The 17,330-nt window shown below is 40.2% G+C and overlaps 1 protein-coding gene and 1 long non-coding RNA gene across 3 annotated transcripts in view; one reads left to right on the forward strand and one right to left on the reverse strand.

Annotated features, from left to right (window-relative positions):
- LOC145439490 (uncharacterized) overlaps window positions 1–16,905 on the reverse strand; it is a 31,616-nt gene extending 14,711 nt beyond the window's left edge. The window contains exons 1-2 of the mRNA XM_080316973.1: window positions 16,020–16,905; window positions 15,653–15,802 (exon numbers count right to left, since the gene is read on the reverse strand). Coding sequence (XP_080173099.1) covers window positions 15,653–15,802; window positions 16,020–16,092 — 223 coding nt within the window. The 5' untranslated portion in view covers window positions 16,093–16,905. The remainder of the gene's footprint in view (window positions 1–15,652; window positions 15,803–16,019) is intronic.
- LOC145439500 (uncharacterized) lies at window positions 1,767–5,844 on the forward strand. Of its 2 annotated transcripts, XR_013915249.1 has the most exons (4): window positions 1,767–1,855; window positions 3,163–3,288; window positions 4,588–4,773; window positions 5,667–5,844. It is a non-coding gene; the product is annotated as an uncharacterized LOC145439500 (long non-coding RNA). The 2 variants fall into 2 exon arrangements; XR_013915248.1 differs by lacking the exon at window positions 1,767–1,855 and having other exon boundaries at window positions 3,040–3,288.
- Window positions 16,906–17,330: the final 425 nt, after the last annotated feature.

Below are 17,330 nucleotides of genomic sequence, written 5' to 3' on the forward strand. Positions count from 1 at the left end.
GTGAGAGAACAATGGAGGCTCAGTAAAACGCACGATTATTGAATGATGGGTCTCTCTCACGGGTTGCATCAGTGTTTCGCGAACAATCCGAACATATGCAAGATACAGTGATTTCCATCGACATTGATTACTTGATGACTTGAAATTGACTCGTGAATTTTGCACCGAGTCACGAGTCAATCCATATTTCTGATACGCCGAGTCAAGTCAAGTCAAGTCATTTTAGCGAAGTGACTCGAGTCAAGTCAAGTCATACGAAAAAAGTGACTCGAGTCTGACTCGAGTCAAGTCATGACTCGAGTCATCCCAACACTGGTACGAAGTAATATTCATAGCCCGATTTCGTTAGAGCTTTTGGTCATATTGATTGTTACTGGGTGATTCTATATCAAATCAACCATTTAGTAGTCTCCCAATCATGAAGTTCAATTACTTTAATATTGAATGCTTGAGATGGTGCTGGTCATAAAACAGCCCAGCAAACACAAAACCGTAAAAGGATCATCCGGGATCATCTCGATTAGGTTCTGATTTTCTAAGTGTCGAGGGAATGTCTAAAATACGTAGTAGGATGGTCTTGTGGTTATATTCAATCAGAATAAATTCATACTCGGTGTTGTTCCATCTCATGCATTAGGCTTCGTTATATCCGGTAGTTAACCTAATAATGCAAATTTTCTATCTCTCGCGGGTACGACTAAAATACGTAGAAAGGATGACTTTGTCGGTACATTCAATCACGATGAATTCTATCCGGTTTTGTTCGATCTCATGCGGTAGCTTCGTTCTATCCATTAGAAAACAATGTTCTCCCTTCGTTTTATTGCGTGAGGATGTCACCGGTGTTGTATATTCGTGTTGTTGCTCTAAGGTCGAATAGTTTTGTTTTCCTCTGATATATATGATCTTCATTATATATATATTCGCTCTTTCGGTAATCTCGCATGTTCAACGAGTATGGTTAATAGTTTTATTCAGAGAATAACTAAATAAGTGATATGTTGTACGTTTAGGAATATGATTATCGATGCGTGACTTCTAGAATATTTCTGCGATTCAAATTTTACGTCATCGCGCCATACAAAGATTTGAAGCGCAACAGGTCGCAGCCAGGCATAGTTCGCTCTTTCTGTATGGTAAATGCCGTAAATATATAGGAATTGTGACTGACTGAGGTAGCGGGTTAAAGGTATATATGCAGTAGCATATAGCTTATGGGGTATTTCGAATTGCCTGTAGTATATGACGCCTAGAGCTGTTTGACTTTCTGCAAAACAGGTGTAGACAACTATAGAAAAGTTTCAGCTTTTCCAGGTTAGAATTAGAGCTAAACCGTTTTTCCGAATTAGATTACAATTATATTGCTGGCATTTCGCTCTAATTTAGTGAAATTAGACCACTATAATTCGCTTCAAACATCTGAATTACCGGTACCTATACCTACGGTATATCATAATATTTATGCTTGAATTTTCAAGGTATATAAGTCATATAGATACATTCCTGTAAAACACTGATTCATGATTTTATAGAATTGGTGCAAGAATGGAAATTTTCAACTTGATGTTGATTAATGGAGCAAAATTTGATATTTGAGTGCAATTATACCTCGAATCCAGTGACAAGATTATTAATCGTTGAAACCAAACGCAGCTTGATTATGTTGGCCAGAGAATTTGGCTAGCCAGACCATATTGATGGAATATGGTCACAGTGAGATAATATTTTGGGCTATTTTACATGAACTTTCCAACATTTGATTTGATATGTCCACTAAAACAGTTGTTATTCTGCTTTCGAATAAGACCTTAATTGCTGGTTTCAATGGTAACTGTGTTTGTCAAAGGCTGCAAAGGTAATTTCTTTTCCTTGTTAGATGTTTATTTGTTTGTTTGTGGTGTTCATGGTGGTGGTTCGACTACACTGGTCATTTTACACCAGGCCGGTTCTTATTATTATTATTCCGTATCTGCCCGATTACCAGTGAACTCGGCACTTGGTGAATTCGGCCGCACAAACTCGGCACTTGGTGAATTCGGCCGTGGTAGATCTCGTAGCGGTACCGGTCACCATGATTGGTTACTGGAATGTTTGCCGGTGAACTTGGCACTTTGAGTGGTTGTCAATGTTGTACGGCGGTCAGGGCATGCGTAGATCACACAGTCACGGCGTGATTAGATCACAGATTGCGTAATTGCGGGAAATAACGCGACGCTCTTCACTTGGTGAACTCGGCCCTTGGAGGAATTGGCACTAGAACACCTTCGCATTAGAAATGCATTTAGTATGAATGAACAGTATCAAAAAGGAAATTTAAACGTGTCGTGGCTCGTGGTAGATCTCGTAATCTTGGGATCCTTCAACCGTGTTATCGATACACCCTAATCCCAGAGTGGAATCGTCTCTCCAAAGGCAAAAAATAATTTATTTTGACGTGATCATGCGAAACATTTGTTGATGAGGAACACTGGCTTGTCGTGATCGATAAACGAAGAAGCGCCGCTTGATGTTCCACAGTTTTGATCTCACATACAACGCCAAGATCCATCTTCTCAAAACTTACACGACACAGGCCCGTGACTCACGCCATCGATTCCAAGCAGACCGCGCGTGATCGGTATATGAGCGCTGTGTTATTTCCCGTGGCTACGCAATCCGTGATCTAATCACGCCGTGACTGCGCGATCTACGGATGCCCTGAACTCCTTACAAGATTGACGAATCACTTGATAATACTATTATTAGTTTGATAATTCATATTAATAGCTGTAAATACACTTCATTTCAAAATTTCCCGAGGGCCGAATTCACCAAGTGCCGAGTTTGTGGGGCCGAATTCACCAAGTGCTGGGTGCATCGGCAACCATCTGCCCACTTACAGCACGGCCCACTCCTAGGCTTTTTAAGACATGGCTATGCGAATCAGATGGCGAGGAGGAGCCTAGATAAACGGCCAACATTCGGTAGGAATTATGGAGTCGACGTGTCACGCTCGAACCCGCAATTCATTGGTGTTTAGCTATAATGGAACGCACCACTACGTTTCCTCGCCATACCTTGTAAAATGAGACCGTAGCATTTGGCATTTCGTGTGGCAATTGACTTTTGTGTGGAAAATTGTGTTCGTTTTAGAACTTATCCGAAACTTTTATTCCGCCATAGATTGTATATGATAAAACAATATCGGAATTGATCCTAGAAGAATTCCAAAGCAACTCACCACAAAGGAGGATTTAAAGAAGTTTGATGGAAAATTGAATGAAAGCAAAAGCCTTTGCAAGAGATGTGGTATGTTGAATCTGTTTTGGTATTTTTAAATAGGCCTACTTTGTTGTGCCGATAGCAGACAGTATATATAAACGTAAGATGTGGAAGCTATCAAGGTGTTTTTAGAAATTCAGTCAGTCAAGTGGACGATCGTATTGCTTGGATTATATTTAGGCTTATTTTAGCATCTTTGAGATGCAACTCTAAACGTGGACGGTCATGAACAGTAGGGCTCTTCAAAAATGACTTTTTTTCTCAAATCGTACTGGCTACTTGATAAAATTGTTAGGTTACCTAATTTAAGCCTACAAACAAAATATGGTTCAAATCCAGCCAGTATCCGCTTTGCTACAAGAGAAGAAAGTTCCTATTTATTATATAAAAATGAATAATAAAAAATTTGAAGATTTTCTGTTAACCCCATGAAAGTGTTGGGCTGTCTATAGAAACGATGCTCACCAAATTTGGTTCAATTCCAACCAGTGGAAGCGGAGTTATTGCTGTCGAAAAATTTGGATTTTAATAAAATAGTACTTACGGTGAGCACAACTTTAATAAGTAAACAAAGAATAGGTCACCGTAAATACTATTTTATTCAAATCCAAATTTTTCGACGGCAATATCTCCGCTTCCACTGGTTGGAATTGAACCAAATTTGGTGAGCATCGTTTCTATAGACAGCCTAACACTTTCATGGGGTGAACAGAAAATTTTCAAATTTTTATTACCTATTTATTTTTATATAATAAATAGAAACTTTCTTCTCCTGTAGCAAAGCGGTTACTGGCTGGAATTGAACCAAATTTTGTGTTTAGGCTTAAATTAGGTAACCTAACAATATTATCAAGTAGCCAAAACGATTTGAGAAAAAAAGTCATATTTTAAGAGCCCTAATGTCCATGTGAGAGAAACGTTTTAGGGTAGGCCTACTCATATGTCTCGCAGCGTTCTCTACATAATTGTCAATTGCGATACAAACTGTTTGCTTGTATTGGTGAAGCCATCCAACTTCGAATTGTAAAATGTTGGGAGTCTTGATATCAAATTTTTGAAAGGTGCACTTTGAGAAGATTTCGGAATCTGTCAAATTATACAAAAATTTAGCAAATTCTTTGACATATTTCATCTATTTGGGACTCGATCAACGTAAAAGAATTGGTAATCATTTTATACAATGTATTGTATTTGTAGTTGAAGTATAGTAATAATTCTTATGGTTACCGCACTTGTAACGATTCACGGCCATAACTGGAATAATTAGAATGATGTAACTTTCAAATTGTCATGCATTTTGCAACCACATTGTTCTCAATTTTCAAGGTGCTGACCATTCGTGGAAGAATCACCCACCGGGAATTCACGATCCGTAAACGCGGCCGACTGTTTCTCTCCTCAAGCGGAAGCGACAGAGAAGAGGAACGAAGAGAAAAAAGGAGCAGAAATAGCAAGAGTGTGACAAGTCGCGTCCGTTCGCTTTAATGCGTATTTCCATCCGCGAAGTAGTAGGTGGGAAAACTAATGGGCGTTTGGTTAGGGCTTATATAAGGTTGACTCCAGCGCTGTATTTGCTTAATGTTGCTATGAAATAGGGGTGGTGTCATTTGGTATCAATATTGACTATTGAAAGACCATTTGTTAGTGGTCATGGATTTGTTCGGCCAGTATGCAGTAATTTCTGATGGTCACTTCCCGGGCTTCTGTTCTCTAACCCCTCATGATTGTTATTCTGCTTCTAGTAAGACTGTCGATTCTAATGTTTAATCGTATCATTTGTCGGAGGTTTCGCTCGCTTTATTTACAACGTTTTGCTCTCTGCTAGGTCAATTACTGGCTGAGTATCACTACAGCCTAAGAAACTGCACTAATTCTCATTTTAATGTCTTGCTGGTTATCTTGCTGTCAATTCTAATAATTTATTAATGTCTATACCAGTGCCGCCACTCAAATGTTTTGTTCTCTGTACACAATATTGTTAGGTCTTCAGCTTTCCAGGCAGAGTATCATTCCACTTTCTAGACTTGAGTATATATCTCTCCAACTAGCTGCCAAATAACTGATTCATTTGGATTGTTGAATTGATCATTTTGGACAGAATGTGAAGAAATTTTAGTCAAGAATTCTTTTTGTGTTAGTGGCTGTTTTTAAAGAGTGCTGAAGTAGTCATCGTTGATCTTGATAATCAAGTAGCAGTGACGATTGAAGTCAGTTCTCTAGTCATATAATTTTAAAAAATATAATAATAAAACTTGAAAACTTGAGTGGAAATAGTTCAGAATCGAATCCATTTTAGTAAGTATGGGCGAAAAAAATGTAGGAGTCATTCGTTAGTCGCTACCTCTGCCATTTTCGCAGTACGAATGTCTTAGCTATTAATCATCATTTTCATTTTATTTCTGCAGGGTGTTGAGAAAAAAGGCCGCATGCTGGTTATTTAACTGGCTCATCAGAAGATGAAACCTGATGATAAGGACTGTTTTCACTTTCTTTCTAAAGACATTCGTTCGTTTGTTCGTTTTATTTTTTACAACGGCATTATTGCCAATTCGTTTGAAATTAAATTATCACAAATGTGATTAATATGTAGTAAATAATGTGGTGTGTGTACGCAGCCGTGATCAGGTTAAGCCCATAGTGGTAGAAAACAGGTTATTATATCAGGATCTTCTTCTTCTAACGTAGGATCTACATTCTACTCACCATGTTTAAAGGCTGTAGCATCTGCATAATATTTACATTATTGAAGGACATGGAAAAGACGTTGAATTGAGTCGACACAAAATCCCCCTTTCTACGACCTGCCGAGATCTAATATCTACTATATCGGCTCGGCTTTTCTACATCTTTGGTCTGTACTGTGTTTGCTGGGAGCTTAGTCAGATCACCTCGTCTAAAGATACAATGGATGAACCTCTTGAACCGGACAATAAAATGAGCTCAAGGGTAGAACCTGCTTAGAATACAACAATTCTCAAAAACAAGTCAACAACGTTAAATCCGAATCTTGTTGGTGTAATTCTGTCTACAGAAATATTGCATACCGGTGCGCTAGTTTCAAGAAAAACAAATTGTCTACTTTTGCCTACGATACATAACTGTCGCAACTTTAAAATTCCAATACATATTTAATGATATCTCATTTGCTTAGCATTCAGTGTTACCATTTATAGCTTTCATGTGACACGGTTAATGAAAATTTGAAAGTTGACAAAAATAGGAAGGATACTCCTGTGATTTCCATGAGCAATGACTTCAAACATGAGTTACATGCTCGTTCCGGAACACAAATAACACTAATAACTTGAAAGATATGTCTATGATATATGTTTATTCACGGGTCTCCATCGAGTTCCGCGTCTCAATTAGTTTTTTTGGATGTGGCAGTTACGTCTTACATACCACTACTCGAAGTGCTATACTGTGACGCGTGCTATTCTCTCCTTATAGAGAGTGTCGCAGAGTCCAAAAGGTTGAGAACTATACTGATATAAAAGTCCGGTTGTTAAAATTATTCGCACCAGTCATTGTCCTCAATTAGGCTACTCGACTGCGAATTCTTAGAAATTACTGCTATTGGCATATTTTCGATTTAGGGCCTGCGATGTTACTTCCCAATCTAATGCTGGCTTGGCGTTTGAACTTTATTTCTCTGTCGCTCTCTCCTGACCAACCTCACTACTCCGCAAAAACATTTCTGTTGCTACGTGGCTGTTACTGAAAAAAGCTATACCGACCCGGTCGAAGACTAGTCTCTGTAAGTGGTAAGTGGAACAGCGTTTCTATCGAATATTTTTCCAAGGAAACAGGGGAAACGGGAGTTTTTACTGTTGTTGTTACCGTCACGGTAGCTCGAGTTATTGCATTATGACGTAACGCTCTTCACAAAGAGTTTAACGTTAGGTCACGAGAGAGTGATGCGGCGACCATTCATTGCGTATAAAAAATAAATATAGTGATTGTGGGAAGGAGTGACGACTGAATTCAAATGCCCGATTGATATTCATCCGCGATAGATTTTGGTGTTGAGATGAGAATGATTAGAATTAGGATTTGGGAAAACAGGATTTGAGAAATTTTGCTGGATTAGGATTCTGATTGGATTTACCGATTTTCGGAAGAATATGTCCTGGGGCGAATGGCGACAAAGTTTTTCGTCCTATCTAAGTTACTTCGTGGATTTTGAGCGTTCTATTTATTTTTTACAGAATTATCGGCATGGGACATAGGCTTTCTAAGTGGAATGATAAGTTTGAATCGGTTTAGGATTAGGAGTAGGATTGTAGTATACAGAATTTCTGGATCGGAAAGGATTGGATGAGGACATAGAAGTTTTGAATCCGCTCATCTCTGGTTTATTGGCGCCATTTTGCAGTATCTATCTCGTAAAGATGGTTATTTACGGTATTATTGTCGGTTAAACTTTCAATATTTGATATCATACCATCACCATATGAATCGCGAAATATCTATTTAAATCAGGGACGAAACATGGATGCGGCGAGTTGGCATAATCCACAGCTACAACACCTATATGTTGTCTGTTCGAGTCCGACCGAGGTCGACTCCAGAATTCTCTTACCTAGGTGTTGGAGGTTTTTCTATTGTGGAAACCAGAGGTTTCCAGAATGCTCTGTATTTGCCATTTAGAAATTGCGTTGGGCATGGTATGGCTGGAGATCGCGTGTTGACTTAATTGAGTGAGGCAGTTTGGCTGAGTTCGTGGCTGAAGATGGATGCGAGTGACTATGTCTCTATGTTTGGTTGCGTGAAGTATAAGTAGTTGGGAGCAGTAGCGTGAAGTAGAGGTTGTATAAGGCAGCTAGGGCGAGAAGTAGTAGGTAGTTGGTCTTGTATTTGCAGGCTTGAGTTGGACGTACCGATCGGAATCTCTGCTGGGGCACGGCCTGGTCACTCACGGTGCTACGCGAGCACCTACAGCAAGGGTCGGCAACCTACGGCCCGCGGGCCGGATCCGGCCTGCCAAGCGAAATCGTCCGGCCTCTGACACAATAATTAGTTTTCACAAGACTACGGCCCGCCGTTTCACAATGCTTTTCAATCGGCAGTGTCGCACTCCTTGGAAAAAATGAGGTATGCCTATTGCTACGATATAAGTTTCCGACATCGTATTAGTCTATTGTGACGGAGGGGGTTAAGTAGGAGATGAGGATTGTCTGTATAGTGTCTAATAGATCAGTGCTTATCAATCTGGTATATCTCGCAACCAAAAATTTACCATACTTTTTAGCGAGTTTACCGATGGGGTGTGACAATAAAAGTGTCCTTCCTCTGCTTCAAAAACGCTTGGAACATCTCAGACGCAATGACAAAATCTCAAACTTACACTGTTAAATTACCGATAACTGGCCTCCGTAGATTAGTTATCCATAATTTAATTCCCAAAAGGCATTGTGCGCCAAGACAACAAACCTGAAGTGTTTTGGCCACAATGATGAAAACTGTAAATATGATTTTGTCTCACAAACTGAATCACCAACATTGTTACGCCAAATATTACTAGAAGCATAGACTCAATATGGTGATGTAATGTATATCTGCCCTGTTCGCGCATTAAGTCGAGCAGCTATACTAGCACGAGTCTATGAACTGAGAAATGAAATAGCAACTTTCCTCGAAAATACAAATATCGCCGACTCATAATCTTATGATGATGATCGCCTGTTTGCACCACAACATAAAAGCTTTAAAGTTCAAAGGTCTCTTTGCTTTTTGATAAGCTTTTTCTGAGTTCCTGTCACCCATTCGTTCACCATCTTTCTTCTCTTGCTTGCTTCCATACGTCCTATTCAGTGGTGCCGATTTTCGAGCCTCATCGGCTTTACTTAGTCATCTGGGCTTGATTACATGACGCTGCTCATGTACTTAGATAAGCATTGGGGAGTCCAGATAAGCCTCCGACCCACTTGCGTCAAGTGGGATTCGAACTCAATTCCAACGCTTCCCAATCTTTCAGGTAATTTTGCAGTTACCAACCTCTACGTCATAAACTTTTTTTCTACTCATGGCTGAAGTGAATATTTCCCTATTCTCTGCCATCACCACCATACATTGCTGATGTTGGATGGTCGTTGTCTAAATCATTTTGACTTCTTCTGACCAGATTCGGATTAATTTTGAAGAACTCGCAAATCGTAAAAGTAGCTTAACCAAATCCATCTGAAATCAAATTTCACACGGTTCGGTAATATTACAATATTACTAATCTCCGATGTTAACTGATCACTGACTCCTTGTCGATAAGTATACACTTGAAGCATAATAATGCTGTAGCCATACGATGAATAGTTAGTAGGTCCAGATGAAGGTACTAAACCTTGGAATTACTTGTTTGACAAAGGCTATCTTAAACTGCTCTACTCCATCATGTTAATTGAATACTATACATTGTCATCTATCTGCACGAAAAAAATCAATCCTGTAACACGAACACATAATGTGACAGCAAAGACCAGCGCAGTAGCAGAAATTGCGACATACAAATGCATTACTGTCGCAGAGAAGATGATACCAGAAACGCGCTTGGCCCCAGACCGTGGTTGCTATGCTGAAAAGTCACGTGACTTTCGAGCCCAATTGCTACTATATGTGCCATCATAGTGTCCTATAAGGTGTCGACACAAGCAAATCGCACGGTTCAATGAAATTGTATCACGTTGCAGTTGCCATTTGGCTACAGGCAATTTAACGGTGATTTTTGTCCGACTTGCCGAGCATTAAATTTGATGAATCGGGTATCAATCGAAAGCTGACGCTGTACTGCTTGCGAAAATATAAATTTTGTTCCACTCATGGCCCTGGAACCCCCACAATCTGCCCCAAATTATTCATTGTCTAGTAGATTGGCAGTGTGACGCAACAATGATGTCTGGCGAAACGAGATACTATCTCAAGAGCAAGGATGCGGCCGACCGGCGAGAGTGGGATCAGCTGACGCCGCGGCAATAGCAATGTGCAACCGCACCACAGAGAAACGCTGCGCTGTTGATACTTTTTCTATGCGCTTCGCTAAAAGCGAGCACACACCAGCCTTTCCTTCACTTGTAAGGGTAGAACTGGGTCCACAGAATGTATTTGGTCCCTACCAATTTTCGCGCAATCCTTCAGCTGTTAGAGATATTTCTAGTAAGAAAAATATACTTTCAAGTAATAAGATTCACTCAAGACAGCAAATTTAGATAATGTAAAAATATCATATTGTAGTAATACAACTACAGTGTTGAGTTTTCACTCTAGTCCCCATAAGCACCACGTCGGTGACCTTGCCAAATTCCGAGAAGGCGAAAAAGTGCAAACTCTGTTGGGCCGAATGGACAATGGACACTCAGTTATTCACAGATGCAAAAAATACTGCAAATCCGTTTTACGTAAGTTACATTAGGAATATATATACAGGCTACAGAATGAATACAATTCAAATATCTGTGATACCACTGTATTACTTTTGACGTAAAAGGTCCCCGGCATTCAAAAAAACTGTTTGGTGATTGAAAAATGCTAAACCAAATTCCAACGTCAACGTTTATAGTGATATCAGATATATTCCAGTGAAAAACAAAGGTATGAATTTGGTGGTAACATTATGGAATCATCTGGCAGGTATGGTCCGCAAGCTTTCTAGTAACGGATTGAATCCGGACAGCGATACCAGTTTAATTCGACACTCCTGCTGTTAAACTTTATTCAACAATCAACATTTTACCTGCTGCATTTGCGGACCAAGTCCTACCCATACGGATCAAATAAAAGCTTGTAATGTATGCTCAGCTCATGCTCAATGCTCCTTGCTCACACTTAACCATAAAAGCGACTATAGAAAGTATCGACACCCGCCATCAACAGCGCGACGTGTCTCTGGAGCCCTACGCAACAAGCGGGCTAAGGCAATCGATATCATAATAATCTGACATATCCAATGTAGACTACTTAGATGTAGCCTACATATCTTTATCAGCTGAAGGATATTGCGCGAAAATTGGTAGGGCCCTAATACATTCCGTGGACCCAGTTCTACCATTACAAGTCAAGGAAAGGCTGGTGTGTGCTCGCTTGTACCGAAACTCATAGAAAAAGTATCAACAGAGCAGCGTTTCTCTGTGGCGCGTTTGCACATCGCTATTGCCGCGACGTCAGCTGATCCAACTCTCGCCGCTCGGCCGCATCCTTGCTCTTGAGCTAGTCTCTCGTTTCGCCAGACAGCATTGTTGCGTCACACTGCCAATCTACTCGACAATCAATAATTGGGGGCTGATTGTGGGGGTTCCAGGGCCGCGAGCGGAATAAAATTTATATTTTCGTAATCAGTGCAGAGTCAGCTTTCGATTGATACCCGATTCATCAAATTTAATGCTCGGCAAGCCGGTCAAAAATCACCGTCAAATTGCCTGTAGCCAAATGGAAACTGTGACGTGATACAATTTCATTGAACCGTGCGATTTGCTTGTGTCGACACCATATAGGACACTATGATTTCACGCACCCAACGATTTGCATTCTAGTCAGGGCCGTAACCAAAATTACCAATAGGTTGGGGAGAAAGCTTGAAGAGGACACAAAGTTATTTCCTAAATCAACACACATAATTAATAGAGTGTTCTCGAGAGATTGATTGTCGCTGAATATCTTGATTTTGAAATGCATACTTCTCGGCCTCAAGAGAAAATATTCATAATTTTTAGAAATAGGCATTTCGGTGCCGGCCATTACCGTGCCACGACACATCCAAGATATATGCAGTTTCGGTCAACATGTGACTTCACGAAGTGTGGTATAGAAAATCCATTGGCTGAAGCTTTGTGTATGTATCCATTGTCCATACCCGCGCTGGATGGGCGTGACGAATCTTGTCTTGCTACTAATCAGTAAGGGCGATTTTTTGACATGTCAAAAAAGTCAAAATTAGGTCAAAATTGTAGCGTTTGGTCAAAAAATGTCAAAATTGTTGACAAAAACAAAAAAAAATTGCCACCTGCATTTCGTTTGTGTCGTAGATTTTGCACTGTCTATGAACTTACCATTTTACATTTTACAGCTTGTAGCCCACTTCATAGGCCTACCGTTGTAGACGGCCCGTTGTCTGCTCATTGTGAATTATGAACATTCAAATTAAACGTGGTTGACGTGCTGTTATGCTTAACGTACCGCAATATCCTAAGTGAAGCAAGACTCCATAGGCATTGCATGGTTTTTATATCAAGAAGCGTATTGTGAAAAGTTGTGATGTCCACCATTGTCAGAATGAAGCAATACGGTGTGCTACCAGCAGTGTACGCACAACATCGGTGTTGTCAGCCAACAGCTGCTACAGTTAAACATTCTCTCTCCATTCTTGGCAAGCTACTTAGTAAGGACAGACACTTTCTACTAGGGATGGTGTGAACCTCTGAAAGGTTCAGGTTCGTGTGAACGCGAACCTTTTTGAAAGGTTCTGTGTGAACACGAACGTGAACCTCATGACGTCACGTGACGTCATATTGCTATTTCGTACCTTATCTGTCAATGAAGTGATAGCCTATATTAACGAACACGATACCTATAGCGACGACTCGGGCCGCATCATGTCACAATGCAGAACTACATGTTGGCGTTTTAAACGTCACTAAATGTATCAACTGAGGCAATCAAAGGATATAACACTTCTATAAAATCAATATCTTCCGTCGCTTTGCCAACAATTTCGACGAGGGCTTACCAGGGAATATAAGCTTACGCCTTAACGGTCTAGGCTAGACAGGACAATTAATGTATTCGGTGTCTGAGTATCGCTACATTGATATTGAGCAGAGTGTAAAACTGGTTTCTATATTTGCTACCGATATTACCCCATTAACAAGTTTTACAGCAGTAGCCAACACCTCAATCACAAGGATTTGGTTTTCGTGATGTAGTAAAGATATGAGGTCCAGATTGCCCCGTACTCCTGCTAGCTTTTTTGCATCAGAAAACGATATCAATCTCATTAATTGGTTAAGCATCATTCGCTGACTACGTATTTCGCTCGTGATGTTGTGTTATTGCAGGTCAAACTCACAGCAGAGAGACTCTAAATATTCACAAACGGAAAGCTGAATATTTCGAGCAAAAATTTGTTACAAAGCAAGTAAAACTTTTGAGATTGTCAAGGTGCATGCTCGTTTATAGTGTTGATTTTTAATGCTGCCAGCGCCATGGATAGAGTGGCCCGCAGTTGAAATGCAATTAATATGAACCAAAGATGTTATAATCAAAGCCGTAACAGCACTTCGTCAGCCCCCCCAAACATTGGTCTTGGGCCCCCCATAGGGGTATAGACCGAACGTGATAAAACGACCCCCCCCCCATCACGTTGTTCGCGTTTTTCACGAAATTATCCGTAGTGTATTGTGAGCCAGCGCGAAGCGCGAAAATTTTCTATAATTTATGATAAAATCGGTTTAACGAAATATATTGTTCACGCCATTTTAAGATTTGAGCAATAGGGAGTGTTGTGAACCTTACCTAATTCCCTGAAGTGAAAACCCGAAAGACCTTCGTGAGTCGTCTATTTGTCGTGTGAATTATAGATAAGAGAAATAAATCGTACGATCTTTGGTGCATGTAATCTCTCGTGGCTATGATATATATACGAATGTAACACAGCGTATATACACGTTAATTCATCATTATTAGCTGATTCGGAAGTCTATTGCATTGCCGTACGTGATTCAATAAAGTTACAAGTCGTGGAGACAGAAACAAAATATATTCGTCAGTGTGATCCATCGAATACATGTGCAATAGACAGGTCGTGGTACGTCAGACAACAAGGCCGTACGGCTTGGTTACGCCGGTCCGTCAAAAGAAGAAACACGCAGCGAATTGTAAACGCAACCTTCTGGAGTCAGATAAAACACAATTATACAACTACAAACATTCGCTCTGCGTTATAATTGGTCAATCAGATCGGCGACTGCATATGTAATATGCTATCAATTTATGGTCCTCTCTACTCACGTAATTAGATTTACCGGTAGAGGTGAGTGAAGTGTCTTGAAAACGGGAGGGCTCGTAAATAATGATTAAACATCTTCGGGCGGGTGGAACCGTTGATATGACTTCGTTACATGATGTTATTTCGTGACTTCCAGTCTGCCATATCAAAAAATATAGAACCGCCCCAACGTAGGCTTCTAAACTAAGAGAAGCACACGATTTCAAATTGATATTTCTTCACTGGCATAAAATTTTTTCCAGCGGGATGGTATTTGTCTTGTGAGGTTCAGATTGCAATGACAGGAACATTCGGCGCCAGTCATTTAGGCGCCTATTGACAATTAAACCTATATGTATTTTGTATATATAGCGAAGTCTTTGATCTGCATAAGGGCATAGACCTTTTCGGCCAAGCTTTTCTCGCTGCCAATCGTTCTGGCACACTTCTTGGAGTCGCATGTTATATGGCCTAAAACTTGAATGTATGTCTTGGTGGGTCGTGGCGCGGTAATGGCCCAATACCCAATAATAAAGATAAATGGCTACTTGCATTCGAGCGCAGCGCGAAAAATTTTTGAAAAAATTGCATAAATTTTCAAAATATACTCTATGATTTATGCTAATTCGCGAAATAATTTTGGGCCCCCATCGAACTCGCCCCCTCCCCCCCCCAATTGGGGGGTTTGGGGTGCGGCAGTTACGGTGCTGGTTATAATGAAGTGAAAATTGTAATATATGAAAAAGGTTCACAGTGCAGAACCTACCAAGGTTCTGTTGTGAACGCGAACCTCCAAATTTCCGAGGTTCACACACAGAACGCGAACGTGAACCTCACGTTCACACCATCCCTACTTTCTACCCGAGAATGTAGGAAAGTATCTTCGTTGTACTCCAACAAATTCTAATTATTTCTACCATATTACGTAATGTAACCAATGGAATTCTTTATAGGGCCAGATTTCATTCAAATAAAAAAAATTAATGTAAAAAATTTGTCACATATTGAGTCAAAAAGTTTTTTGAGGGCAAACTACTTCGTAAGGACAGACAGTTCGAACCAGAAATGATGATAAGTAGTACAATTCTAAACACCTAATTAGCATACGTTACGTCAAAATTTGGTTTATAAAGGTAAACAAATGTCAAAATTTATATTTTTAGGTAAAAAAAATCGTCCCACTTAGAAGCTTCCCACTATGTAAATGACACATGAGCCGTCCACAGAGGAAAATGATGCGCCCCGTGAAAAAATGACAATTTGTGCGTGCTTCTCAAAAATTATTTCTTTTACTTTTCCTGTAGGTTACTACGTTTGGATGGCGTGATTAAGAAGCAATCGTAATCGCAATCGATTACATTCATGACGTAATCACGCCATGTCTGACAGGCTGCACTACAAAGTTCCTGGTAAAACACTCACGTTGGTCTGTTGGAATTGCTTCAATTCCAGAATTCATGGTGTAGTTGTTGGTGAACTTGTTCACAGTAATCTGATCTCCCGCCACGACGTTAACCGCGCTGCTTATGATCCGTTGATTGACGTTTTCGCCTACTGCCAAACTTGCTGATTCTGAGACGCGCGAGAATATTGTAATAGTTCCGATGCATACTCATTTGTAAGCATTTGCAAATCAAATTGCGATCATGGAAATTTCCCAGAATGTCTTACTAGTATTAGATTATGCAGCGCGCTAATAATATTATATTTCAATGACTTTAACATGATTTTATATGGATAATACTGAGGAAATCAATAGGAACTCAAATATTCAAGTATATTCACTTACTGCTTTCCCCGGCTAATAATGATGAAGGCAAAACTGGGTCACCATAATTTTGGTCTTCACCCCCTTCCGCCATGACAACAATCACGTAATGTTAAATAGTTGCTGTATTAGACAATAATAAAAATGCAAGGAGTGTCATTTAACAGCCTAAAATATTTGAGAAATGTATTTGAATAGCGCATCGAGAATAAAGGATTCAATTCGAGTACTCTGATTCAGGAGCTGTGAACATCCAAAATTTGGAACATACAATAACCACGTGAACAAATAGGATTGGTGTAACAAAATACACCAATTATGCTCGAGGCGCTCAGCTTCATTTCTGGCCGTTTCAAGACGTGATACAGTTGATAAAAGAAATTTATCCCACAAACATAAATTCACAGTTTATCATCACCCACGAAAGCTCAGCCGCCTAGCGTGCCCAATACTCCATCACATGACGTCTAACGAGACAACCCAACGGAACACAGTTTAGACTCACTTTTTCAGCTTCACATCACAAAAAAATGCAAAACTTCAAATTCAAAGTATGAATCGTTAGAAAAAGCTATCGAGACAAAATACGCGTGGTGACCAGTAGCACGGAACAAAGATTTTCATGAGGAGGGTGGCGGCCACCCCATACAATACGATTAAACGCCCGCCGTCTGCGATTGCAAATCATCAGCGCTGTCAAGTAGCGAGTCCGTGATAGCGTGTATATGCCAACTATTTACCATTCACCTATACGCGTGCGAATAATTGAATACGCAATTCCGTCGGCGACGACGAACTAGTTCTTAAAACACCCCAATAAATGTAATCCATGGTTAGTAATCAGACAATCGAAGCAACCTCGTTTACGTCAATTTCGACACGCTTGCGCTGAGAAACGCCATCTTCTCTCTCGACCAGACGAGCGAATTCACGTTGTATTTGCGCCCATTTTATTTACAAAATAATTCTTGAGTTAGTTCCACGATAGTCTCTTTAATTAGAGGCTTGGAGCGCGAGACGGACAGTGTGCTTGTGTAGGCCTGCGAATTGAAAGTCAATGCAGCTCAAACGTCGTTATAATGAGCAAACAATTGTCTCGATGTCAGACTCGGAACCCCATTATGCTGCACGCAAGTTGAGGAATTACTGATTAGATGCGCGCTTTCTCGTTTGCTATCATATGTTGAATTACGTTGTCAAATATATTGATGCAACACGATATTCTCGGTGGCGTGAATTCTGAATTTATTCGATTAGTTTGAACGGGAACCATTTATGTTCCAAGAAACCTAATTGCTGGACGGACTCCATCAAGCGCAACAATATCGCGGA

Source organism: Botryllus schlosseri, chromosome 1, assembly GCF_051294905.1.
Source record: "Botryllus schlosseri isolate E-star chromosome 1, Bs_hap1, whole genome shotgun sequence".
In the NCBI taxonomy this organism is placed as follows: Eukaryota; Metazoa; Chordata; class Ascidiacea; order Stolidobranchia; family Styelidae; genus Botryllus; species Botryllus schlosseri.